We start from the raw sequence: 25,534 nt of genomic DNA, 5'->3' as shown, positions 1-25,534 counted from the left end.
CATATATGCCGCAGAGCCTTTCCATTGCAGTGCTTAGCCTTGCAACTCTCTCGGGCTGCTGAAGCACACTCACTCTATCCCGTGCAATGAGTCTAGCCTCATGGGATATAAGAGCTGAGTGGCCAGCGACCTATTGCCTAAGCATAGATATATCAGGGGAAGCTCCATGTTCTAGTCCTGCAAGCGCCTGGGCAATAACCACCTTGTCTCTCCTAGTTTAGGCCTTAAGCTTACAGACCAATCAAAGAAGCAACACTAATCCACAGCAAAGTGTATCTCCAAATAATATTAATCCCACCCATTTTTTAAAGAAAGAAAATGCTGAGGAGATCCAATTGGGTAATCCTTTGGTCAGGGACAGGTCCAAGCGCGTGGAGTTGACCTGAATGATGGCAAGCCTCGAAGGGTCTGTTCAAATTCAGCCATCCAATTCTGTAACATATACTGAAAAAGACTTTTTGACAAATTAGCTGCCCTAGTAAATTTAACATACTGAATGGAAATAACACACAATCCCGGAAACTTTTGTTCACATCCCTGCTGAGTTATTTGTCATAATACATCTAGTTGTATCTGGACAAGTCCAGACAGAGCCAAGGCTGTCTGAATTAAGGCCAAACCCAGTTCCTAGTTAGTGGTAAAAAAGCAGGAGAATACTTGAGCATTATACATCACCGTCATTGGGAGTGGAAATGTCGACATTATCCCCCAACGCTGCTCTCTCTTTATTATTGACGCCCTGGACATCACCAAGACGAGGGACATTAGTATTCCCTTGGTCAGTCTGGATTTTTCGGGTGAGTCTTTCTGGTACCCAAAATGGGTTGTCTTCATTCTGTGGGAAAACACAGATAGCTCCCCTGGATCTTATCAAGATAGGATCCGGGCCATACCATTTATTATCAAGGACATTTTTCCATTTAACCATCTCATTGGGCCTATCTGGCTCTGAACAATGACGTTCAGCCGCAGTATGGCCATGAGCATCAATATTTAAAAAATTGAGTGTAAAGAGTGCCAAAGACACCGACACTCTTGGTGCTCGGGGTACAGTCTCCTCAAAAGTTCCCCTCTTCTGTTTTATAAGATAGGCTTTGAGGGTGCGATGCGCACGCTCAACAATACCCTGTCCTTGAGGGTTGTACGGAAGTCCAGTCAGGTGGGTTACGTCCATCTGACGGCAGAACTGCTGAAATTTTTGGGACGTATAAGCTGGTCCATTATCAGTCTTAAGGAGTCTGGGTTTCCCCCAAGCACTCCATGCCTCAAGACAATGTTGAATCACATGTGAGGCTTTTTCTCCGGTTAACGGAGAAGCAAACATGATGCCAGAACATGTGTCAATGGACACATGGAGATATTGAAGTTTTCCAAAGGAAGAAACATGTGTAACATCCATTTGCCAGACCTGTAGAGGTCGAATACCGCGTGGGTTAATTCCCACATGAGGAACTGGCAAGAACTCACAGCAGCTTTGACATTGAGTAACAATGTCACGGGCTTCTTTTCTTGTCAAGGAGAAACGACTGCGTAATGTTTCAGCCGTCACATGAAAATTGTTATGAAAATTTCTTGCAGCCTCTACCGGGGATGATAGGGCAGCAGCCACCACTTTAGTGGCCTTATCTGCCAAATCATTTCCCAGAGCCATGGGGCCAGGTAGGCCTGAATGGGCTCTAACATGAGTAATATAAACAGGAGATCTTCTAGATAACAAAACTAATTGTATCTGCTGAAAAATATTGGCAACTCTACTGGAAGGCTTAATCACTCCAGCCACTTCTAAAAGATTTACTGCATTAACCACATAATAGGAATCTGACACAATATTAAGGGGTTTTAAAAAGGTTTTTAAAACTTCTAAGACCACTAAACATTCTACCACTTGAGGTGAATTTTCATTATATTGTTTGGATACCACTTTACCATTAGCCACATAGGCACCTATGCCAGTTTTTGATCCATCAGTATATACCACAATCCCATTTTTAAGTGGGTTTCTTACTGTTATTTGTGGAAACACAACAGATTGATTTTGGGCAAACTGTAAGATTGGATGTTTTGGATAATGGTTATCTATTTTTCCTGAAAAGGAGGTAACTAAAACTGCCCAATCATTAGATGCGGCTGCCAAGGTTTGAACCTGTGCAGCGGTATAAGGTACAATTAAAAGATATGGACTTTGCCCAAAGTGGGTGATTGCTGCTTTTAGGCCTTTAAGGGCAAGCTGTGCAATTGCATCAGGATACCAATCTATTATTTTAGCTGGGGATACGTTTGGATGGATCCACAACAATGGCCCATTCTGCCACAAAACTGCAGTTGGCAATTGTGCTGTCTTAAAGACACACAAACTGAAAGGCTGCGAATCCTCAATACGTTGTAATTGTGCATTCTGTAAGGCTTTTTCCACTTTTTGTAAGGCCTGGTTAGCAGCTAGAGTAAGAGTCCTAGGGGAGGAGATATGAGGATCTCCTTCTAAAATACTAAACAAAGGCCTTAATTCAGCAGAAGGAATCTTTAAAAAGGGTCTGAGCCAATTAATATCTCCCAACAGCTTTTGAAAATCATTTAAGGTATGGAGGTGATCTCTTCTTATCTCTACCTTTTGGGGCACAATCTTATCTGGGGACACCACAGAGCCCAAGAATTGTCCTGTATCAGAAATTTGGACCTTTTCTGTGGCTATCTGTAAACCCCACTGACTTAAAGTTTTAAGTAGAAAAGGATATGCCTTTTGTAGCATGGTAAGGTCTTTATGGCACAGGAGGATGTCATCCATGTAAAGGAGCAAAATTAAAGAGGGGAATTGTTCCCTCACTGGCAAAAGAGCTTTTTGTATATAAAGCTGGCACATTGTAGGACTATTGGACATCCCCTGTGGTAAGACCTTCCATTGATACCTCTTATCAGGTTTAGCAGAATAAGCTCTCTGACCCGTTAACAAGTCAAAAGTCCAATCTCTCTGCTCTGGAGTTAAAGCAGCAGCGTTTGCTCGGGCCTGCGCCTGTGCCGCCTCCTGCCACAGAGCTCGCCATTCCACATATTTGGCCATACTAGGGAGAGCGGCTTTTGCAATCATTTGCCAGTCGGCAGGAGTTAGTGCCATGCTGGCAAGCCTGTCTAACTGCACCAAGGTAAAATTAGCATTGATTCCATATTTAATCTGCACATATTCTACCGGAGCGTGGACACGCCCACCCTCGGCTCCTTCAAAGACTGGAAATGCCTGTTGTATTTTCCTTTGTTCCTCTCGGGGAATGAATGAGTCTGCGCACTGCCTTTCTGCGCACTGCCTCTCTGCGCATTGCTGACGCACTACGGGCTGACGCACTACGCAGGGCGGGGACTCCGCATAGGGCGGGAGTGCACCTGGTAGCCGATTGCCCTGAGGCCAATTAGCAAACTGGCCTTCGCCAGCCGCTTTTGGCTTTTTTCTTGACCGATTAGCTGGCTGGTAATGGGCTGCTTCTTCCTCCCAGTCTGTTTCCTCAGAGGAGGATTCTTCATCTGCTTCAGAACTACTAAGAGCTGGCTTCCTGAGCTCATCTAGTGACGAGTATCTCCTAGAGACCTCCGCTAATCGATCTTTTTTCTTCTCCCTTTTTCCTCTTTTTCTTCTAATCTCTCTCCAGGTATTCCTACCTAACCTTAACTTTTCCTCGGGTTCAAGACCCTTGGAAAGGCCTGTATACTTACCGTTTCTCCTTGTTCCTACTCTCTCTCTCCGCTTTACTTCTGATAGACTGTCCTGAATTTCCTCTAGAATTTTTAGCCCTGCCTTAAGCACTATATAACATGTGAAAAGGAACAAAAGGGCTCCTAACACTAGAAAAAGTTCAAGGCCAAACATACCTGGTAAAGCCATTTCTCACTTCCGTTCCCCAGCTGATGAGTTCTGAATTCGGCAGTTGAATCCTTCTCAACAGTCTGCTTTACGGGAACCTTTATCACCGTCGTTCCCCAGCTGATGAGTTCTGAATTCGGCAGTTGAATCCTTCTCAACAGTCTGTGTTACGGGAACCTTATAACCTTGATTCGCAGTTCTGGTTCTGGAATGAAGTATCCCTCCTGCGCCAGTCCGGAGTTTTTTCTCGTCCCGGATTTTCTCGTCCCGGAATTCGGCACCAATTGTTATTAGACGCGTTCTCACGACCGGCCAGGAAGAACACCACAGACCAGAATCTTCTGCGGCAAAGCTTTATTCTTACATCTTCAGGAAAAAAGAGCAAGAAGCAAGAGAGAGAGAAAACGAAAACCCCGTCCCTCTTAAGGAGCATTCTCCTTCGCCTCGGACGTGTCACTCCCTGATTGGCTGCAGCCCATCGGCCGAGTTGACGTCACGGGGAAGGCAGAGCACAAGTAGTCATAAGATACCCTTGGCACATGCGCAGATTATTTGTTTACCACTTAGAACACAGGATGTCAGCGCCATCTTGTAACGGCGAATGTGGGGGCGGCTCCCAACAACTGATCGTGGAATTGTAGAGAGCTAGAAGTTCTGGTCCCAGTCCTCTACCCCTCTTAGGAGAGGAGGGGTGAAGGTTAAGCTGGTCCCCAGTGCTTAGTGACTTGATCATGCACGCCTGTGTAAGGGAGCATCATTAAGGACCCAGGGGACAGTCTGGTGGAGGCTTCTAATAGATGCCATGTGGAGGTTCCTGGGGCATGGGGATTCTAATGGGAGTGTAATGCTGTCTAATTATCGCTTTAATCTATCTTTTCCACATGAAATGATGTGGGGCGTTTTCTTATAGCCTCATATTGTCTGCATATATGGTCTGGGGCTGTCTGTTCAGTCTTTAAGCCCAATATTTAAGTTCGATTGTTTTCTCAGTGTTGAGTTTTAAGGGTTATTTGTACATTCTGGAAAGCATCAACTATCATATGCATGTTTTACAAGCCTTTCTCCATGTTTGTCTCTCCCAACATTGTTTTCCACAGTGTGGAAGCATTTTTTTTTTAATTTTGATGAAGCCCAGTTTGTCTGTTATTTCTTTCATGAACTACACCTTTCTTTGGTTTGTATACAAATTATCCCTATTCCAAAGGTCATTGAATTTCCATGTTTATCTTCTAGAAGTGTGATGGCTTTGCATTTTACATTTAGACATATGGCAAATTTTTTACTTAATATTTGTGAGAGTTGCAGGTTCTGAGTCTAGATTACTACGTCGACGATGACGACGACGATGACGACGACGACGACTGCACACAGATGTTTAGTTGGCTCAATACTACTTATTGAAAAGATTGTTTTTTTGTCCAATGTATTGCTTTTGACTTTTTGTGAAATATTATGTGATTATAATTATGTGTGCTTATTTCTGGTTCCTTATTCTATACCCTGATCTAGTTGACTCTTCTTTGAGCAATGCCATAACATTCTGATGACTATAGTTTCAAAGTATGCCTTTAAGACAGCTATCTCTAGTCCTCCAACTTGATTGTGATTTAACTTCCTTCCCCCTTCCTTCTTTCCTTCCCCCTTCCTTCCTTCCTTTCCCTCTCTTCACTTTCTCCTGTTGTATAATGGGTTATATTAATTGCTATTTGAATAATCACCCATCTTTGCATACTGGAGATGAATCCCAGTCGGTTGTGGTATATACTTTTTAAAACAATGTTGGGTTCTATTTTGTAGTGCTTTGTTGAGATTTTTACATCTATATCCATTTGTTATTGGTCTGTGATTTTCTTATAACGTCTCTACCTGGTTTGGGTTACCGAGTAACACTGGCCTTATGAGAAGGATTAGGAAATCTTTCTGTTTCTAGGAAAGAGACCATAGAGAATTAGCCCAACCTCTTCCTTAAATATCTGGCAAAATTGATTAGCAAACCCATCTGGCCTCCGAGATTTCCATGAATTGTTTATTCAATATTTTAATAGATGTAGGCCTTTTTCAAAGTCTCCGGTTTTTGTTGTATCGGGAATCAAACCCAGGACCTTGCACTTGCCAGTTAAGTGCTCTGCCCCTGGTGTACCCCAGCCTGTGCCCATGCTCGCTGAACTGTCTCTTTTCTTTCTCACATAGTATACCAGAGACAGGTGCGTGTACCATTTCATGTGTGTTTGTGGCCCCGGTTCTCTCATTTAATTTCCTGATTTGCTCATTTCTCTATGTTGCCTAACTTTGTATTTAACTCCCCCAACCCTTGTCTTTTTCTGGCAAGGTCTCATTATGTGACCATGGCTGGCCTGGAACTTGCTATGTAGAACAGTCTGGCCTTGAACTCGGACCCTCCTGCCTCTGCCACCCAAGTGCTGAGATTAAAGGCACGTGCCACCAGGCCCAGCTTGTTCCTCCTTTTGCAAACCTATGCCCCCAGTGCTGCAGGTTCCCCTTCGACGCCGTTTTCATCACATCTCACACATTTTGAGAAGCTGTGTTTCATTTTTACTTAGTTCAAAACATTTACAAGTTTACTTTGGAGGGCTGGCAAGATGGCGCAGTGGATAGAGCCACTTGTCACCAAGCTTGATGACCTGGGGTCCATGATGGAGAGTGAGAACCAGCTCCTGCAAGCACATACAGATGTGCAGGTGTGCACGCATGCGCACACGCGCGCGCGCACACACACACACACACACACACACACACACACACACACACTAAATGGAAAGTATTCGTCTACACATTTCTCTTATCTTCCTTAACCCATGGGTTACTTTCAAATATAGTGTTTAATTTCTCATGTTTGGAAATTTCTCCAGTTACCTTCCTATTACTCTTTTCTAGCTCAATCCCACGGTGATTTGAGGTTTACTGAGGTGTGTTTTATGGGCTGGGATGTGGTCTGTATTAGCAAACATTCTAGATGATCTTGAGGAAAATGCATATTATGTTGCTATTGAGTGGAGTCATCTATGGATTTCAATCTGACGGACTGATAGTGTTAACCGAGTTCAAATATTTCCTTACTGATTTTCTGCCTGGCGATCTGTTTCTGACGGGAGGCATTAACATCTCCAGCTGCGATGGCAGAACCATGTCTTTCTCCCTCTTCCCACTTTTAAACCCAGCACACGTTGAATGGCAGATGTTTGCGCACATGCGTATAAACGCACCGTGATCCCTCTCAGCCTCCACCACCCTTCTGTTGCCCTCGCCTTACAACTCAGAACTTTCTCTTGCAGTTCTCTCTCTGCTCTAGGTAGTGTGACATGCTATTGCCAGCCGCATACATGTTAAGGACTACTACCTTTTTGAAGGGCTAGCCCGCCCCCTTGCCCTTCTGCAAGAATTTTCAAATCCTTAGTAAGATTCTTTGTTTTTAAAGTTGTCCTCGTTTCCCTTAATCAACGTTAAGACGCTGTATTCTTTTCCATGCATTTATTTGTAATCTATACAACTCTATACTGAAGTGAGTTTCTACAGTCAACAAAGATATGGTTAACTATATTTTTGATCTACATTGATAATTTGCATTTGTAAACATTTATTTACCTACTGATGTGTGATAGTGTGCAGAAGTTGGTTTGTCCCTCTCTCCATGAGGGCTCCAGGAACTCAAGCTCAGGTCCTGGGCTGGGCGGCAAGACCCTTCTGCTGATGCTCTCAGGGGTCTCCATTTCTGTCCCTTAGTTGGTCCATTTAGACCAGCAGATCTCATCCTGGGGTCACGACCCCTTTGTCAAACTTCTATCTTCAAAGATATTTATATCACAATTCATAACAGGAGCAAAATTATAGTTACGAAGTAGCAATGAAAATAATGTTATGGTTGGGGGTCACCACAACGTGAGGAACTGTATTAGGGGGTTGCAGCATTAGGGAGGTTGCGAACCGCTGATTTAGGCTATAGACATACAAAGTGTTTGTTGTTACAATTGGATTCATTATTACATTTGCTGTGTCTATCCATCAACTTAGTCCTTTGCTCCTTATTTTTTTGGTTTTATACTAGCTTTCTGCCTTTTCTCACTTTATTTGAGATTAAAAATATGTATTTTATTTTATGTGTATGAATGTTTTGCCTGCATGTGCGTATGCATACTGCAAGTGTATCTGGTTGTTGGGAGCCGCCCCCACATTCGCCGTTACAAGATGGCGCTGACATCCTGTGTTCTAAGTGGTAAACAAATAATCTGCGCATGTGCCAAGGGTATCTTATGACTACTTGTGCTCTGCCTTCCCCGTGACGTCAACTCGGCCGATGGGCTGCAGCCAATCAGGGAGTGACACGTCCGAGGCGAAGGAGAATGCTCCTTAAGAGGGACGGGGTTTCGTTCTCTCTCCTCTCTTGCTTTTTCGCTCTCTTGCTTCTCGCTCTCTCTTGCTTCTTGCTCTCTTTTCCTGAAGATGTAAGAATAAAGCTTTGCCGCAGAAGATTCTGGTCTGTGGTGTTCTTCCTGGCCGGTCGTGAGAACGCGTCTAATAACAATTGGTGCCGAATTCCGGGACGAGAAAATCCGGGACGAGAAAAAACTCCGGACTGGCGCAGGAGGGATACTTCATTCCAGAACCAGAACTGCGAATCAAGGTTATAAGGTTCCCGTAACACAGACTGTTGAGAAGGATTCAACTGCCGAATTCAGAACTCATCAGCTGGGGAACGACGGTGATAAAGGTTCCCGTAAAGCAGACTGTTGAGAAGGATTCAACTGCCGAATTCAGAACTCATCAGCTGGGGAACGACGGTGATAAAGGTTCCCGTAAAGCAGACTGTTAAGAAGGATTCAACTGTATGAATTCAGAACTTTTCAGCTGGGGAACGAGGTAAGTCTGATCTTGAACTTTCTAAGGAAATTCAGGACAGTCTATCAGAAGTAAAGTGGAAAATGTTTGGCCTTGAATTTTTTCTAGTGTTAGGAGCCCTTTTGTTCCTTTTCACATGTTATATAGTGGTTAAGGCAGGGCTGAAAATTCTAGAGGAAATTCAGGACAGTCTATCAGAAGTAAAGCGGAGAGAGAGAGTAGGAACAAGGAGAAACGGTAAGTATACAGGCCTTTCCAAGGGTCTTGAACCCGAGGAAAAGTTAAGGTTAGGTAGGAATACCTGGAGAGAGATTAGAAGAAAAAGAGGAAAAAGGGAGAAGAAAAAAGATCGATTAGCGGAGGTCTCTAGGAGATACTCGTCACTAGATGAGCTCAGGAAGCCAGCTCTTAGTAGTTCTGAAGCAGATGAAGAATCCTCCTCTGAGGAAACAGACTGGGAGGAAGAAGCAGCCCATTACCAGCCAGCTAATCGGTCAAGAAAAAAGCCAAAAGCGGCTGGCGAAGGCCAGTTTGCTAATTGGCCTCAGGGCAATCGGCTACCAGGTGCACTCCCGCCCTATGCGGAGTCCCCGCCCTGCGTAGTGCGTCAGCCCGTAGTGCGTCAGCAATGCGCAGAGAGGCAGTGCGCAGAAAGGCAGTGCGCAGACTCATTCATTCCCCGAGAGGAACAAAGGAAAATACAACAGGCATTTCCAGTCTTTGAAGGAGCCGAGGGTGGGCGTGTCCACGCTCCGGTAGAATATGTGCAGATTAAATATGGAATCAATGCTAATTTTACCTTGGTGCAGTTAGACAGGCTTGCCAGCATGGCACTAACTCCTGCCGACTGGCAAATGATTGCAAAAGCCGCTCTCCCTAGTATGGCCAAATATGTGGAATGGCGAGCTCTGTGGCAGGAGGCGGCACAGGCGCAGGCCCGAGCAAACGCTGCTGCTTTAACTCCAGAGCAGAGAGATTGGACTTTTGACTTGTTAACGGGTCAGAGAGCTTATTCTGCTAAACCTGATAAGAGGTATCAATGGAAGGTCTTACCACAGGGGATGTCCAATAGTCCTACAATGTGCCAGCTTTATGTGCAAAAAGCTCTTTTGCCAATGAGGGAACAATTCCCCTCTTTAATTTTGCTCCTTTACATGGATGACATCCTCCTGTGCCATAAAGACCTTACCATGCTACAAAAGGCATATCCTTTTCTACTTAAAACTTTAAGTCAGTGGGGTTTACAGATAGCCACAGAAAAGGTCCAAATTTCTGATACAGGACAATTCTTGGGCTCTGTGGTGTCCCCAGATAAGATTGTGCCCCAAAAGGTAGAGATAAGAAGAGATCACCTCCATACCTTAAATGATTTTCAAAAGCTGTTGGGAGATATTAATTGGCTCAGACCCTTTTTAAAGATTCCTTCTGCTGAATTAAGGCCTTTGTTTAGTATTTTAGAAGGAGATCCTCATATCTCCTCCCCTAGGACTCTTACTCTAGCTGCTAACCAGGCCTTACAAAAAGTGGAAAAAGCCTTACAGAATGCACAATTACAACGTATTGAGGATTCGCAGCCTTTCAGTTTGTGTGTCTTTAAGACAGCACAATTGCCAACTGCAGTTTTGTGGCAGAATGGGCCATTGTTGTGGATCCATCCAAACGTATCCCCAGCTAAAATAATAGATTGGTATCCTGATGCAATTGCACAGCTTGCCCTTAAAGGCCTAAAAGCAGCAATCACCCACTTTGGGCAAAGTCCATATCTTTTAATTGTACCTTATACCGCTGCACAGGTTCAAACCTTGGCAGCCGCATCTAATGATTGGGCAGTTTTAGTTACCTCCTTTTCAGGAAAAATAGATAACCATTATCCAAAACATCCAATCTTACAGTTTGCCCAAAATCAATCTGTTGTGTTTCCACAAATAACAGTAAGAAACCCACTTAAAAAATGGGATTGTGGTATATACTGATGGATCAAAAACTGGCATAGGTGCCTATGTGGCTAATGGTAAAGTGGTATCCAAACAATATAATGAAAATTCACCTCAAGTGGTAGAATGTTTAGTGGTCTTAGAAGTTTTAAAAACCTTTTTAAAACCCCTTAATATTGTGTCAGATTCCTGTTATGTGGTAAATGCAGTAAATCTTTTAGAAGTGGCTGGAGTGATTAAGCCTTCCAGTAGAGTTGCCAATATTTTTCAGCAGATACAATTAGTTTTGTTATCTAGAGGATCTCCTGTTTATATTACTCATGTTAGAGCCCATTCAGGCCTACCTGGCCCCATGGCTCTGGGAAATGATTTGGCAGATAAGGCCACTAAAGTGGTGGCTGCTGCCCTATCATCCCCGGTAGAGGCTGCAAGAAATTTTCATAACAATTTTCATGTGACGGCTGAAACATTACGCAGTCGTTTCTCCTTGACAAGAAAAGAAGCCCGTGACATTGTTACTCAATGTCAAAGCTGCTGTGAGTTCTTGCCAGTTCCTCATGTGGGAATTAACCCACGCGGTATTCGACCTCTACAGGTCTGGCAAATGGATGTTACACATGTTTCTTCCTTTGGAAAACTTCAATATCTCCATGTGTCCATTGACACATGTTCTGGCATCATGTTTGCTTCTCCGTTAACCGGAGAAAAAGCCTCACATGTGATTCAACATTGTCTTGAGGCATGGAGTGCTTGGGGGAAACCCAGACTCCTTAAGACTGATAATGGACCAGCTTATACGTCTCAAAAATTCCAACAGTTCTGCCGTCAGATGGACGTGACCCACCTGACTGGACTTCCATACAACCCTCAAGGACAGGGTATTGTTGAGCGTGCGCATCGCACCCTCAAAGCCTATCTTATAAAACAGAAGAGGGGAACTTTTGAGGAGACTGTACCCCGAGCACCAAGAGTGTCGGTGTCTTTGGCACTCTTTACACTCAATTTTTTAAATATTGATGCTCATGGCCATACTGCGGCTGAACGTCATTGTTCAGAGCCAGATAGGCCCAATGAGATGGTTAAATGGAAAAATGTCCTTGATAATAAATGGTATGGCCCGGATCCTATCTTGATAAGATCCAGGGGAGCTATCTGTGTTTTCCCACAGAATGAAGACAACCCATTTTGGGTACCAGAAAGACTCACCCGAAAAATCCAGACTGACCAAGGGAATACTAATGTCCCTCGTCTTGGTGATGTCCAGGGCGTCAATAATAAAGAGAGAGCAGCGTTGGGGGATAATGTCGACATTTCCACTCCCAATGACGGTGATGTATAATGCTCAAGTATTCTCCTGCTTTTTTACCACTAACTAGGAACTGGGTTTGGCCTTAATTCAGACAGCCTTGGTTCTGTCTGGACAGGTCCAGATGACTGACACCATTAACACTTTGTCAGCCTCAGTGACTACAGTCATAGATAAACAGGCCTCAGCTAATGTCAAGATACAGAGAGGTCTCATGCTGGTTAATCAACTCATAGATCTTGTCCAGATACAACTAGATGTATTATGACAAATAACTCAGCAGGGATGTGAACAAAAGTTTCCGGGATTGTGTGTTATTTCCATTCAGTATGTTAAATTTACTAGGGCAGCTAATTTGTCAAAAAGTCTTTTTCAGTATATGTTACAGAATTGGATGGCTGAATTTGAACAGACCCTTCGAGGCTTGCCATCATTCAGGTCAACTCCACGCGCTTGGACCTGTCCCTGACCAAAGGATTACCCAATTGGATCTCCTCAGCATTTTCTTTCTTTAAAAAATGGGTGGGATTAATATTATTTGGAGATACACTTTGCTGTGGATTAGTGTTGCTTCTTTGATTGGTCTGTAAGCTTAAGGCCTAAACTAGGAGAGACAAGGTGGTTATTGCCCAGGCGCTTGCAGGACTAGAACATGGAGCTTCCCCTGATATATCTATGCTTAGGCAATAGGTCGCTGGCCACTCAGCTCTTATATCTCACGAGGCTAGTCTCATTGCACGAGATAGAGTGAGTGTGCTTCAGCAGCCCGAGAGAGTTGCAAGGCTAAGCACTGCAATGGAAAGGCTCTGCGGCATATATGAGCCTATTCTAGGGAGACATGTCATCTTTCATGAAGGTTCAGTGTCCTAGTTCCCTTCCCCCAGGCAAAACGACACGGGAGCAGGTCAGGGTTGCTCTGGGTAAAAGCCTGTAAGCCTAAGAGCTAATCCTGTACATGGCTCCTTTACCTACACACTGGGGATTTGACCTCTATCTCCACTCTCATTAATATGGGTGGCCTATTTGCTCTTATTAAAAGAAAAAGGGGGAGATGTTGGGAGCCGCCCCCACATTCGCCGTTACAAGATGGCGCTGACATCCTGTGTTCTAAGTGGTAAACAAATAATCTGCGCATGTGCCAAGGGTATCTTATGACTACTTGTGCTCTGCCTTCCCCGTGACGTCAACTCGGCCGATGGGCTGCAGCCAATCAGGGAGTGACACGTCCGAGGCGAAGGAGAATGCTCCTTAAGAGGGACGGGGTTTCGTTCTCTCTCCTCTCTTGCTTTTTCGCTCTCTTGCTTCTCGCTCTCTCTTGCTTCTTGCTCTCTTTTCCTGAAGATGTAAGAATAAAGCTTTGCCGCAGAAGATTCTGGTCTGTGGTGTTCTTCCTGGCCGGTCGTGAGAACGCGTCTAATAACATCTGGTGCCTGAGGAGGCCAGAAGAGGGCGTCAGATGCTCTAGAACTGGGGTTACAGGAGGTTGTAAATCTCCATGTGGGTCCTGGGAGCCGACCTTAAGTCCTCTCTCTCTGCAAGAGCAGCCAGCGGTCTTAACCACTGAGCCATCTCTCCAGCCACATCAGTTAAAGAGATTTTTTTAAACTGTTTCCCATGCAGTTTGTCACATACACTTAAAACTATTCCATGTCCATTTTCAATTAACATTACCACGAATCATGAGGAGTGTCGTACTTTGTAACAACTGAGTCCTGTTACTTCCCTCCTGCTCCTGTATCATCGAAGTATACACAGACACACATAATCCAGGTCACTGTTACTATCTGCATTTTAATCTTTTCTTATTACGTGTGTGTGTGTGTGTGTGTGTGTTGTGTGCACGCACACCATCCATAGCCTGTCAGAGGACATGTGGGAGTTGGTTCTCTCCTTCCATCATTCAGTGCCAAGAATCAAATTCAGGTTTGAATTTGAGCCTGGAAGAAGGTTTCTTACCTGTGAGCCACCTAGCCAACCCCCGAGCTCGGGTCTTTACTTTCTTGCTTTTCTGAAGTTCAACTAAGATATGCCTATGCATAGTTCAAGACTCATCCTTTATGGCATCTCTGGCTCCTTGGATCTCTGCCATGATGTCTGATATGAATCTGGGAGACCCTGTCCCTCACTGTTCCTTCTTATCACCTCTTCCTTTCCTCCCTCTCTTCTCCTCTCGGTACCTTCATTACTGGTGTACTACTCCTTTGTTCTTGTCCCACCTTGTTTGGAAATTCAGGGTTGCTTTTATTTTTATTTTTCCTTGGTCCTTTGTTCTCTTTGACTTCAGTTTTGAAGGTTGCTATGGTTTGACTCTGTTCTTCTATGATTCATGCCGCGGGTTTAATCCTTCCCACGGTGGCATTAAGAAGTGGAGCCTTTGGTGAAGTGATTAAATCATGACAGCTCTTTCCTCATGAATGAAATTAAAGCCCTTCTAGAATAATCACCAGAGATCTGTCTGCCCTTCTTTCTCTTGTCCCACTGAGGCTGCCATGGTGGAAGCCACTCTTGCCAAACACTCAGGTGTCCAGAGACTTGATCTTCGATGTGTAGCCTCTTGGACAGAAAGAAACAGAAGTCTGCTGTTATAAGTTGTCTAGTCTGGGGTGTCTTGTTAGAGCATAAGGAACAGATAAATACAGGCTCTAGCAATGCAGCCTTGGGTTTGCAGCTCCTCCAGCAGCAGGGTAAGCCCATCAGAGGAAGGGTGCCAGGCAGACCAGGAGGGAGAAGGAAACCTTTCCAAAGAAGCAGTGGACGGAAGGATGGCTGAGCCATGGGGCTGCTGGCTGAGGAGGGGCTCTACGGTGCTGCTGGTGGCCTGGTGGCTGGTGGCCGGAGGGTGGAGACTGGGGGTACAGCATTCTCTTTTCTCTATTTCATCAAACTGTGTTCTCAGAGATTCTCAGTCTAGCACTGACTACTTGAACAGCCAAAATCTCTCTTCTTCACATGAAACGGGTTGATTCTGTCCAGACTGGTTGTGCCTGGGATGGAAGAGATGGCTCTCCATCCTCTGCCGCTCCTCATCCTCCATCTCCCACCTGCTCATGCCTGTCTTCACCCACCAGGGCCCTTGGTATCCAGACCACTGTCTCACCTTGTCCCTGAGCTGCTTGGCTCTTTGTCAGCGTGGCACAAACCTAGACACATCTAGGAAGAGGAATCTCAGCTGAGAAATTGCCTCCTTCTGATTGCCTGTAGGCAGCTCTGTAGACCGTTTTTTATTAACGATTGATGTGGGAAGGCCCAGTCTACTGTGGGTGGTTCCACCCTTGGGCAGTGGTCTTGAGTTGTATAAGAAAGCAGCCTGAGCAAGCCATGAAGAGCAAGCCATGGAGAACAAGCTATGGAGAGCAAGCCAGTCAGCAGTGCTCCTCCATGGTCTCTTCTTGCGCGCGCTCGACTGGCCAGGAAGAACGACGCTGCAACAGGATCCTTCTGCACATGTTTATTGGGAGAGCTTGATTGTAGAGGCGAAAAGACCCTGAGCCCAGAACTGGTGCTGCTTACATAGGCCTAGGAGAGGCGTGTCTCACATCTGATTGGTTAACTTGTCTTGGCAAAAGAACCTTCACTGCCTATGTATGTGTGGTGGCCAGCAGTAGCCAACTGCCACTCTGCAACTGCCACTCTGCAACGGCTTCCCACAGTCTCTGCTTAAGTTCCTGCCCTGACTTCCTTTGATGATGGACTGTGATGTGGAAGTGTAAGCCAAATAAACCCTTTCTTGCCCCAGTTGCTTTGGCCATAATGTTTTATCACATCAATAGAAACCTTAGCTATAACAGTCCCCTTCCCTTGTCTTGTGCCTATGTGTACTTCACACTAGCCCCTAGCCTCCACTGTCTGACATTCAGACCTCTCCACACTCTCAGCTGGCATGGCTTCTATGCTATGCCCTCAGTCACTGTGAGCTTCCTCCCGACACCCCGTTTTAGCTGTTTGATCAGTTGTGTCCAAGACGGGCTCCTTGACCTTGTGTGATTTCCCTTCCCACCTTTGTGTGACTCTTGTCTTTCCTTCTCAGATAGACTGTCACCTTTGTGACAGGCTGTGGATCCCCAGTGTTCTTGCTCTGTTGCTGGTCACAGCCATATCAGGTTCTCTAAAAAACCCCCAAACAGGCTGGAGAGATGGCTCAGTGGTTAAGAGCACTGGCTACACTTCCAGAGGCCCTGAGTTCAATTCCCAGGAACCACATGGTGGCTCACAACCATCTGTAATGGAATCTGATGCCCTCTTCTTGCGAGCATGAAGACAGGGCACTCATATACATTAAATAAATAAATAAATAAATAAATACATAAATAAATCTTTTAAAAAATGAATCATAAGCTTCTGGGACATTTCAAAGACTTATGTATTTGTGCCATAAACCAATACTTGTAGACATCTCAGGGTTCCAGCCTACTGTTCACCTCCATGAGTCTCATTTGCCCAATCAGTTTTCTTCTTCCACAGTGACCATTTAAACCATCTTTGTGTTGCAGTGTCTTAGGGGCAGAGTCTGGACACTCACATAAGCACAGGGTGACTGCTTATCTCATGGGGTTTGGGCCAGTCCCTGGGATAAACAAGAGCAAGGTTCCTACAGGACTAGGCTGGAAGATCACTGGGAGAGACAATGGTTTGCTTCCTCTGGCCTCCTAACGAGTAGTAAGAGCTTAAATAGTTACTCAGGTCCCTAATACCACAGCAACTAGCATGGCCAGAGCAGGTGAAACAGGTGCCCCGTGATGAACCTGGGCAACCACCACGGTGGTAAGGCCAAGAGAGCAGAAGGCCTTGGTGTGCTTCTTACAGTGGGATCAGAGGAAGTTCTCTCCAGAGGTGGCCTTGGAACGAGACATAAGGAAGTAAGCTGAGGACCTCTACAGAGCTGTGGAGGAGTGCTACGTGGGGGCTTCAAGGGGCCGGTGAGGTGGGGAGAGGCAAGCAAGGGAGGGGTGAGGCTGGAGCATCAAGTGAGCCCAGAAAGAGCTGACTTCTTAGGGTGTCACCTGAGACTTCAGAAGGAAACAGGGTTGATTATCGATTTGGTACCTGGGGGTAATCGTTGAAAATTAGTGGAGGGGATCAACCTAGTGCTGAAGTTTCCAGATCTAAGAACGTCCTCCTGCCAGTGTTCCCAGCACAGCTAAGGAAATGTGGTTAGCCTAGTGAGAACGCTGGGCAGCTGGGCTGAACTCCATCGTGACATTCTTTATCCAGGGAGACGAAGTGGGCACTTGCCTCTCCCCTCTCCAGGTGCAGGCAGGTTTTGGTTCCTTCTGGTGCGTGTAATGTGGACCAGGAGTGGACATCAGGTCCTTTTATCATAGGATGGCTTCAAGTAACTTGGGGGAAGTTGAGTACCTTAGGAATGCACCCTGTGTTTGTGAATGGGATGGTCTTGACTCTAAGTTGGTGGGAATCTTGTTCACTGGTGATGTAATGATAAGTCCTCTTAAGAACCGTCCTCCCGGGGCTGGAGAGACCCTTAGCAACGTCACGAGCACCGACTGTTCTTCCAGAGAATCTGGGTTTGATTCCCAGCACGCACAACTGTCTTCGACTTCAATTCCAAGGGATATACTGCCTTCTGGCCTTCACGGGCACTAGGTATGCATGCGGTACACAGACATACGTGAAAGCAAAACATTCGTACACGTGAAATAAACTATTTCTTTAGTTAAAAAGACACTCTGCCATTCTGACCTTTTGAATCCACGCCGGACTTCCCTGGGCTTTGCCTGGCACCCCAAACCCCAGCATGAGGCTCCAGGAGTCTTCCTACCTTTTTCCTGTGGTCCTGGTAGGTTTTCTCCCAGGCTCTCTGCAGGTCCCTATTAGCCCACGGGGTGGTCAGCCGGGGGACTCTATGCATCTCAGATCACAAACTCCAGCGTCCCTTCAGAGAGGAGCAGGCAGCAGCAGTACAGCCCCAGCAGCAGAGCTGTTTGTGGGGTCATGTGACGGTTGCCATGGCACCCAGGCCTTGGGGAGAGCCCAGTTCAGTCTGGAGGCTTTTGAACAAAAGATGAGAGAGCACTAAGAGACAGCTAGACTCTCCTTCCACCCCAGTGGTTGTCTTGAGTCTTGATTAGCTCACTGCTGCTGTCGGGAGAAGAGCAACTCAGCTCCCAGCTCCAGAAGAAAACAAGAAAAAAGGAGGCCAAAGACCATCTCCTTTGCCAGAACAGACTAGAATGAACCAGCATCTCTTTCACAGTCATCTGCCACCTGCCACTCTCTTCCTTTCTTTACTTTCTTAATCTTTGTATTTCTTCAGGAAGAGAAACACTTTTGGTCCCGTCTTTCTTTCCGAATCATTTATAACAATGTTACAAATGTAATAAAAATCTTATAACAAAATAACAATAACTCCAGTTCAGGTGGAAGATTTTCTTTTCTTTTTCTTCTTCTTCGGTTGACTTGAGGCTCAGTTATACAAAGTCTTGGTCATTTTTTTTTATTACGTATTTTCCTCAATTACATTTCCAATGCTATCCCAAAAGTCCCCCCCTTTCCCCCCCCCAACTCCCCTACCCACCCATTCCCATTTTTTTGGCCCTGGCATTCCCCTGTACTGGGGCGTATAAAGTTTGCCTGTCCAATGGGCTTCTCTTTCCAGTGATGGCCGACTAGGCCATCTTTTGATACATATGCAGCTAGAGTCAAGAGCTCCGGGGTACTGGTTCATATTGTTGCACCTACAGGGTTGCAGATCTCTTTAGCTCCTTGGATACTTTCTCTAGCTCCTCCATTGGGGGCCCTGTGATCCATCCAATAGTTGACTGTGAGCATCCACTTCTGTGTTTGCTAGGCCCCGACCTAGTCTCACAAGAGACAGCTATATCACAGTCCTTGCAACAAACGCTTGCTAGTGTATGCAATGGTGTCATCGTTTGGAGGCTAATTATGGGATGGATCCCTGGATATGGCAGTCTCTAGATGGTCCATCCTTTTGTCTCAGCTCCAAACTTTGTCTCTGTAACTCCTTCCATGGGTGATTGTTTCCAATTCTAAGAAGAGGCGAAGTATCCACACTTTGGTCTTTGTGTCTTGGTCATTTTTAAGCTATTCATTTTTAAGGTTCGTTTTCATGATACAAGTTATTATTTTTTTTAAATCTGTCTTGGATAAACTTTCTCTAGCAACCCAAAAGACTGTCAAAAAGAATAACAATATTGTTTTTATTTCAGAATTCCGGCCTTTGTAACGTTTGGTATTCAGAACTTGGAGTACAGAATTGGTAGCTACCACTCCCTGCTCAACTGTGGTTAAATGAAGGCTAGGACGGGCACAGAGCACATGATTTAGGGGCTGTCAACACATCAGCTGTGCTTGAGTCAGACTCAGGATAAGATGTGAATGAAGCCAAGGCATGCCAGCCTCCTGAGATGCTGTGGACAGCTAGCCACACACCCACAGGTCCTTGTTGTGAAAAGTTCAGGCTAGGAAAAGACAGGGAAACTTCTGCGGCCTTCTTTGGCAGGAGGATCTCTTAGAATCTGTGATCTCCTACCACCATGGTCCCTGGCTGCTATTTAAATGTGCATGTAATTGTAAAATAAATATTTGCTGGGTCTCTGGAAAGCCTGGGCCCCTTGAACACGAGGGTCCTGCTCCCCGAAGCTCTTGGACCTTAACACACAATCCCTCAAAAAAAAAAAGTGCTGGACATGCTCTAGCCACCTCGGAGCTCATTCTTAAGGTATCTGACCTACAGGAGCGGCAGATGGCACACACATGAGATTTGGATGATTTTTTTGCTGCCAGGGGAACCTAGAGTGCAATGTGACAGGAAACCCACACCGGGCCTTCTGGGAAGGGCGGACATATACAGAGCAGGCATAAAACCACCCAGCCTCAGCTACACCCCAAACCAGCCTAGAGGTCATCGTGGAAGCCTTCACTTGCTACAGGTGGGAAGGAAGTGGTTGTGGTCCTTGTTGTTTGAGATCTAGTCTCACTGGGCATGGCTGGCCTGGACCTCGTAAGAGTTCCACCTGCCTCTGCCTTCCAAGTGCTGGGATTAAAGATGTGCATCACTATGCCTGGCAGTTGTCTTAAGGTCTGTTTTACTGCATTTGTATGACTAATTTTTAAGAATGACTTGGACATACAAGTGTCGTTATACCCTTCCACAGGACACGTTCTCCCAGAGCAGACTTCCTTCAACATCTGGTCTGCCATCCTGGTTCCCAGTTTCTGGTCATGGCCAGAGATGCCTCTGTGTGTCACGTCAGCTCTCCTGGCACTGGCAATCCCAGAACCAGAACAGCAACAGAGAAGAGCACAGGCAGAGAAGGCACTGGACTGTGTCTAGAACACTAAAGGTCGAGGAAGGTGTCTGAGAGGGACATCCTGCATCATCCAGACCAAGCCACATGGATCTGAACCACATTTATTTGCTTTAGCTGAAAAGCAGTGCATGCCTCACTACTGGGGATCTTTTGCCAAGGGCTCACAGGTCATGGTTTGGGGAGGCCATGGCTCCATGCTGCACTCTGCATCCATGCTGCTTGCAAAGTCTCCTTGGCCACAATTTCTTTTATTATCTGGCTATAGAATATGGAAATCTTTTCAGAACTGAACAACAACAGCATTTCTGGTATTTTAAAACCCCCGCCCTCCCCTCATTTGCAGGGGAGAGTGTCTCCTGGATGGACATGGTATCTTAGCAGAGCACCCAGTTTCTGGAGAAGCAAGGATACAGCTACAGCCTTTACTCTGAAAGCCCAAGGCAGGAAGGTGCTGGGTAGAGAGTCCATATTGACACCCAGGCGGGCTTGATTCTGTCTCAATGGCCTGGCCTGGCAGGGGAGGCTCCGCAGGGGGCCGCAGGCTAAACAGGATGTGTGTGTTTCTGAGACAAGGGTTAAGTCACAGAATCCTTTTAGAAAGCTCTTCAGCAGCCCAGGGAGGACGCAAGGCCCCAGCCTCCTAACACCATGGTCCCTGGCTGCCATTTGAGTGTGGATGTAATTGTAAAATAAATAAACCTTTTTTCCACTGTAAACACAAGGAAGTAGTTCCTAAGTATTTCTGGCATTGTATCCTTCCCTTCCAGAGTAAGGGGAAAACACAGCCAAAGATGGAATAAACCTTCTGTTCCAACAGAGAAGGAAATTGAAACTCAGGAAAACTGAGTATTTCTGATGAACCAGAGGGTCATTCAGCCTCTAGGAGGGTGGTATCCAAGATGGGAAGTTTCTGCTGTGGTTCTGGGTCAGAGACATCCCAGTGACGGGAGGATTTCCACAGGGACCCAGGGGCAGTGTTCTCTCATGTGGCAGTAGTCACGGGATGGCTTTGTGTCTCAGGAGGGCATTGTCACTAGATGGCTCTGTCTCTGATGGGAGCTGTCACTGTAATCTCTCTATGTCCTAGAGGGAACAGTCACTACACAGTGACTCTGTCACACCTTTCCCAGAAGCCAGGAGGAAGCCGTGTCTCTGAGGCTCATGAGAACTCTTCTGATGTAGTCCAGCATCTGGTTTCTCAGAGAGCCTCGTCTTAAAATGCCCAGGGCTGCGCCAAGCCAAGCCTTACTCCATGTCTCTCCTCTTCCTTCTCCTGGAGCTGCCCCCTTTGAGTCCCTTTAAATGAGAGGCGAGACCCAAAATGGGTTCCAGTAAAGAGTGGAACAACGTTCTCCTCTCTGGCCCTTCACCAATCATTTCGTATGAGTTTACTTATTGACTAATTGGCACAGCTCCAACCAAGGCAACCAGATAAATCTCTAATGCCGAGTTTCTTTTTATTTTCTTTTTTATGCGTATGAATATTTGTGTGCACGTATGCCTGGCCGCAGTGCCCGTGGAGGCCAGAAGAAGACACAGGATCCCCTGGAACAGGGGTTACAGATGCTTGTTTTTATTTTTGAGACAAGATCTCACTGTATAGCTCAGGCTAGCCTGGAACTTGATACGTAAATCCTGCTGGCCTTAAACTCAGAGTTCCACCTACTTCTGCCTCCCCAGGGCTGGGATTAAAGGTGTGCTTCCTCATGCCTGGCCAGAAATGCTCTTAACGGCTAAACCATCTTTTCAGCCGAGATACTAGGTTTCTGAACTTCAACACTGTCAACATCTTTGGGCCAAGTGATGGTATAGAGTGCCCTGCATTATGTAGGATGCTTGGTGTAGTCTCTCCAGTCTACCAGTCTATGCAGGTACTAACGAGCTGTCTGGGAGAGGGAGGTGGCAGTCTCCCAGTCTACTGGATGGAATTCCAAAGCAGCTCACTCACTCATGTAGCAAGACCCTCTGCTCAGAATGGCTCCAGGTGGGGCCTGGGGAAGGCTTGAGGGGGGAGGGAAAGGTGGTCTACATTATGTGCTCCTCAGAGTGAAGGGCTATGAGGATGTGCCAAGCAGAAGATGTGACAACACATAGGAAACGATGTTGTGACTGCTACCCACCACTGTCAGATCCTCAGCACACTCAATGAGCTCCTAGCATCAGACTACAAGTGGGTGTCCTTATAGGGAATCAGTGTGCCTGCAGTGGAGGCCAGCAGACCGAGTGTTTATAGCAACAGTACCGGGGACTGTTAGGAATCATATTGGGGCTCAGGATGCATATAAATTCTACTTTGTATGTCTGAGCCAAGAAGATTTCTGGGGACCAGCTCAGTTTTGACTGTCAGGCAACAATGTATCTTGTCTGAATGTGCAACAAAGATGTCTAATTCTACATCTTACCCTCTACTCTAACCTGATGCTCTTGGGGAGATCTCTCACCTTTGGGCCATTGTCTCCTTTATGGAAAGACAGACACATCTTAGGGGTGTTGGGAGAACTGAATAAGCCCAAAGCTAGAAGCACAATTAAAAGAAAGAGCACCCCCACCCCCCAAATTGCAGAATCGAGGGATGCAGGGCCTTGTTACCACATGCGTCTATCTTCTTGATTCAGATTCTTGATAAATAAATTGCCATATCATGGTGAAGATATTGGTGTGCCTATCAAAAGAAGCACATTCAATTTAGGGGCAGCTTAGGCTTGGAAACAATATAGATGGGCTGCGTTTATAACTCTATCTATTGCTGACCCAGAAAAACACAGGTGCCCTTCCACATAGGTGGCCCCAACAGAGTCAGGCAGCAGTTGTGGCGTGGAGTCTCCCTTGTCTCCTTCCTCAAGCTAAGCCATCTATCTCCTTTACTGTTCCTTGTGCAGTGAATGAAGTCTTTTGAAGTAAATTCTTAAGTGAGAGTAGAGGTGGTGTGCACGTGTGTGTGCGAGGGCGCACGCACACACATGAGCACACACACGAGCACACACACACACACACACACACACACACACACACACACACCAGGGTTTGTTTGGGGGTCTTATGGGTATTGGCCTTTGAAGAGGAGCTTTTGTGTCCTAGGAGGAGATGCTGGGTGTGGTTTTCAATTCACCTTCCCCTCCCCGTACACAGTGAGAACTTTTATTAGTGGATGTAGTTACTCTCGTGAAGAGCATAGAACAAGGAATGTTGCTTAGAAGTACAAATAGAACCTCGCCTCATTTCCCATACGGAATATGTCCCAGGGGTGGAGGGCCAGTTATCTGGCCTCTGGGTTGAGTGGGAGCCAGGTTTCTCCAACTGGGACGTCTGCCTCTCCTTCTTTGTGGCAAGTTTGTCTTCTCTGTTCCCTTTCTGTCCTGTTCAGTGTATCTGCCCAATTCTCAGACCCCCGTCCCCCGGGCTGCAGGCAACTGAATCCATGCTCTGTAGTAAACTAGACCTGTCTCTGGAACTATGATTGGCATTTGGATATAGTAAGGCAGATTCACATGTGCTTGGCTCTGAGGTACTCATAAACCTGGGGTCGTGGGCACTGTCCCCAACTCTGCACAGCGGTTGGGAACAACGGCCTTCAGAGACAATAGGGACCTGGGGGTAAGAAGCTGACTCAGAAGGCTGAAAAGGCTCCTAGTGGCTTTCCTAATACTGGCTTCAGGTATGTAAGAAGCCCCAACCCCTTGCGTTTATCACAGATCACAGAATCTTTCATTCAATTCGGTCTTGAACAGCCTTGGGTGGATGGAGACAGACCCTATTCATGGAAGGCAGCACCGCCCACTGTTTCCATCTGGGGTCAAACATGGGTGACCTGTTGACTTTCTGCCTCCCCTCCCCTAAAACAGTACCACACTCCCTAATGGAAAAATTCAGATTTCTAGTGATGAGTTTCCAAATACTCCAGAGAAACTGGGGGTGGTTTGCAAGATATTTAAGTTGACTTCCTGGCTGAAGAATTCCAAAGGGCCCAGAACTTCCTAGAGTGAGTCTCTGGACTGCTTGATAGTGATACGGCTTGGATAGAGGTGGAAGTCACTGTAACCTCAGATAAGAACCTAGTTATGTTTGGCTTGCAGCCACAGTTGGTGGGTCTACACAGTCGCCCTGAATGTAAAGACAGGGCTGTTGTCTCTCATGGGATTTTTCATCCTTCCCTACTGTTTGCCTCTTTGTGAATGGGGGGCTTTTTTCCCTAAAGATTTATTTATTATGTGTAAGTACACTGTAGCTGTCTTCAGGTACCCCAGAAGAGGGCATTAGATCTCACCAGGGATGGTTGTGAGCCACCACGTGGTTGCTTGGATTTGAACTCAGGACCTTTGAAAGAGCAGTCAGTGCTCTTAACCGCTGACCCATCTCTCCAGCCCCAGTTCTGACCCTTGATCCAGTGGTGTTCTCTCTACTCAGGCTCTGTGTGTGTGAGATGAATGCATGGGGGCAGGTCAAAGGTGAGCTTTTAGTTTATTTTGGTGTCAGGACATGACAGTTAAGGGAGTGGGGGTGGGTGGAGGGGTTTGACAGGTCTTCAGCCTAAACCAAGCTGTTGCTTTCCTTTGAGGTGGGAGGTGCAGGGACACCTGTGCCGCACTGACCCCTGGATCTGGGAGGGGAGTTGTGGGTCCACAGATCTTCCTTCTTCTTTGAAGGCTATTGGGAGCTACAGTGCCACCCTGACAAGGGAAACTCACTGGGCCCTTTCTAGCCGTGTTTCTGGCCTCTCGTCTCCATGGGGACCACATTGGATAAGACTGGCAAATATACCAGGCATGGTAGTCCGTACTTTCAGTTCTAGCACTTAGGAGGCAAAGGCAGGCAAATGTCAGAGTTCGAGGCCAGCCTGAGCTACATAGTGAGATTATGTCTCAAGTGAAGGAAAAGATAAAGATGGCCAAATACTTCCTAGTAGTTGCTAACCTAAAGACTCCCCTTCCCCACTCCTGGCTGGCCTTTGCTCTCTTGGGTTCTGTCCTTTTCCTACCTGTTGCTGGCATACAGCTCAATTATGGGACAGGCATACAGCTCAATTATGGGACAGGCTGTGACTTAGCAAGAAGCTAAGGAGTCAAAGTCCAGAGCCCCACAACCCTGAGTACTTTCTATTTCCTTGATGTCTCTGAGTCTGGCGAGCCTCCACAGAGTGAAAGTCCCCACTGTTTTTTATCAGGGCAGCTTTCCTTGATCATATTTAATATGTTGGCATTGCACTTAGCTTTATTGGAAAAAACATCTCAGAGCTAAAAGACGCTGCTCTCCACTCAGTGTGCCGGGGGCAGCATTTGTTATTAGCAAAGCCTGTCAGGGTTTTACT

General features: G+C 46.2%; 1 protein-coding gene and 1 long non-coding RNA gene across 6 annotated transcripts in view; one reads left to right on the top strand and one right to left on the bottom strand.

Annotated features, from left to right (window-relative positions):
• Cfap97d2 (CFAP97 domain containing 2) overlaps positions 1–18,024 on the bottom strand; it is a 38,850-nt gene extending 20,826 nt beyond the window's left edge. For 2 of the 5 annotated variants that reach the window (XM_006508821.4, XM_006508820.3), the window contains exon 1: positions 17,718–18,024. In XM_006508821.4, the coding sequence (XP_006508884.1) occupies positions 17,718–17,807 (90 nt within the window). In that variant the 5' untranslated portion in view covers positions 17,808–18,024. The remainder of the gene's footprint in view (positions 1–17,717) is intronic. The other 3 variants (XR_001778451.2, XM_030243654.1, NM_001101519.1) reach the window with 3 other exon arrangements.
• Gm46032 overlaps positions 1–25,534 on the top strand; it is a 102,189-nt gene that overhangs the window by 61,283 nt on the left and 15,372 nt on the right. The window lies entirely within an intron of this gene.

Source organism: Mus musculus, chromosome 8 (genome assembly GCF_000001635.26).
Source record: "Mus musculus strain C57BL/6J chromosome 8, GRCm38.p6 C57BL/6J".
In the NCBI taxonomy this organism is placed as follows: domain Eukaryota; kingdom Metazoa; phylum Chordata; class Mammalia; order Rodentia; family Muridae; genus Mus; species Mus musculus.
This window is presented reverse-complemented; position numbering and strand designations above follow the sequence as displayed.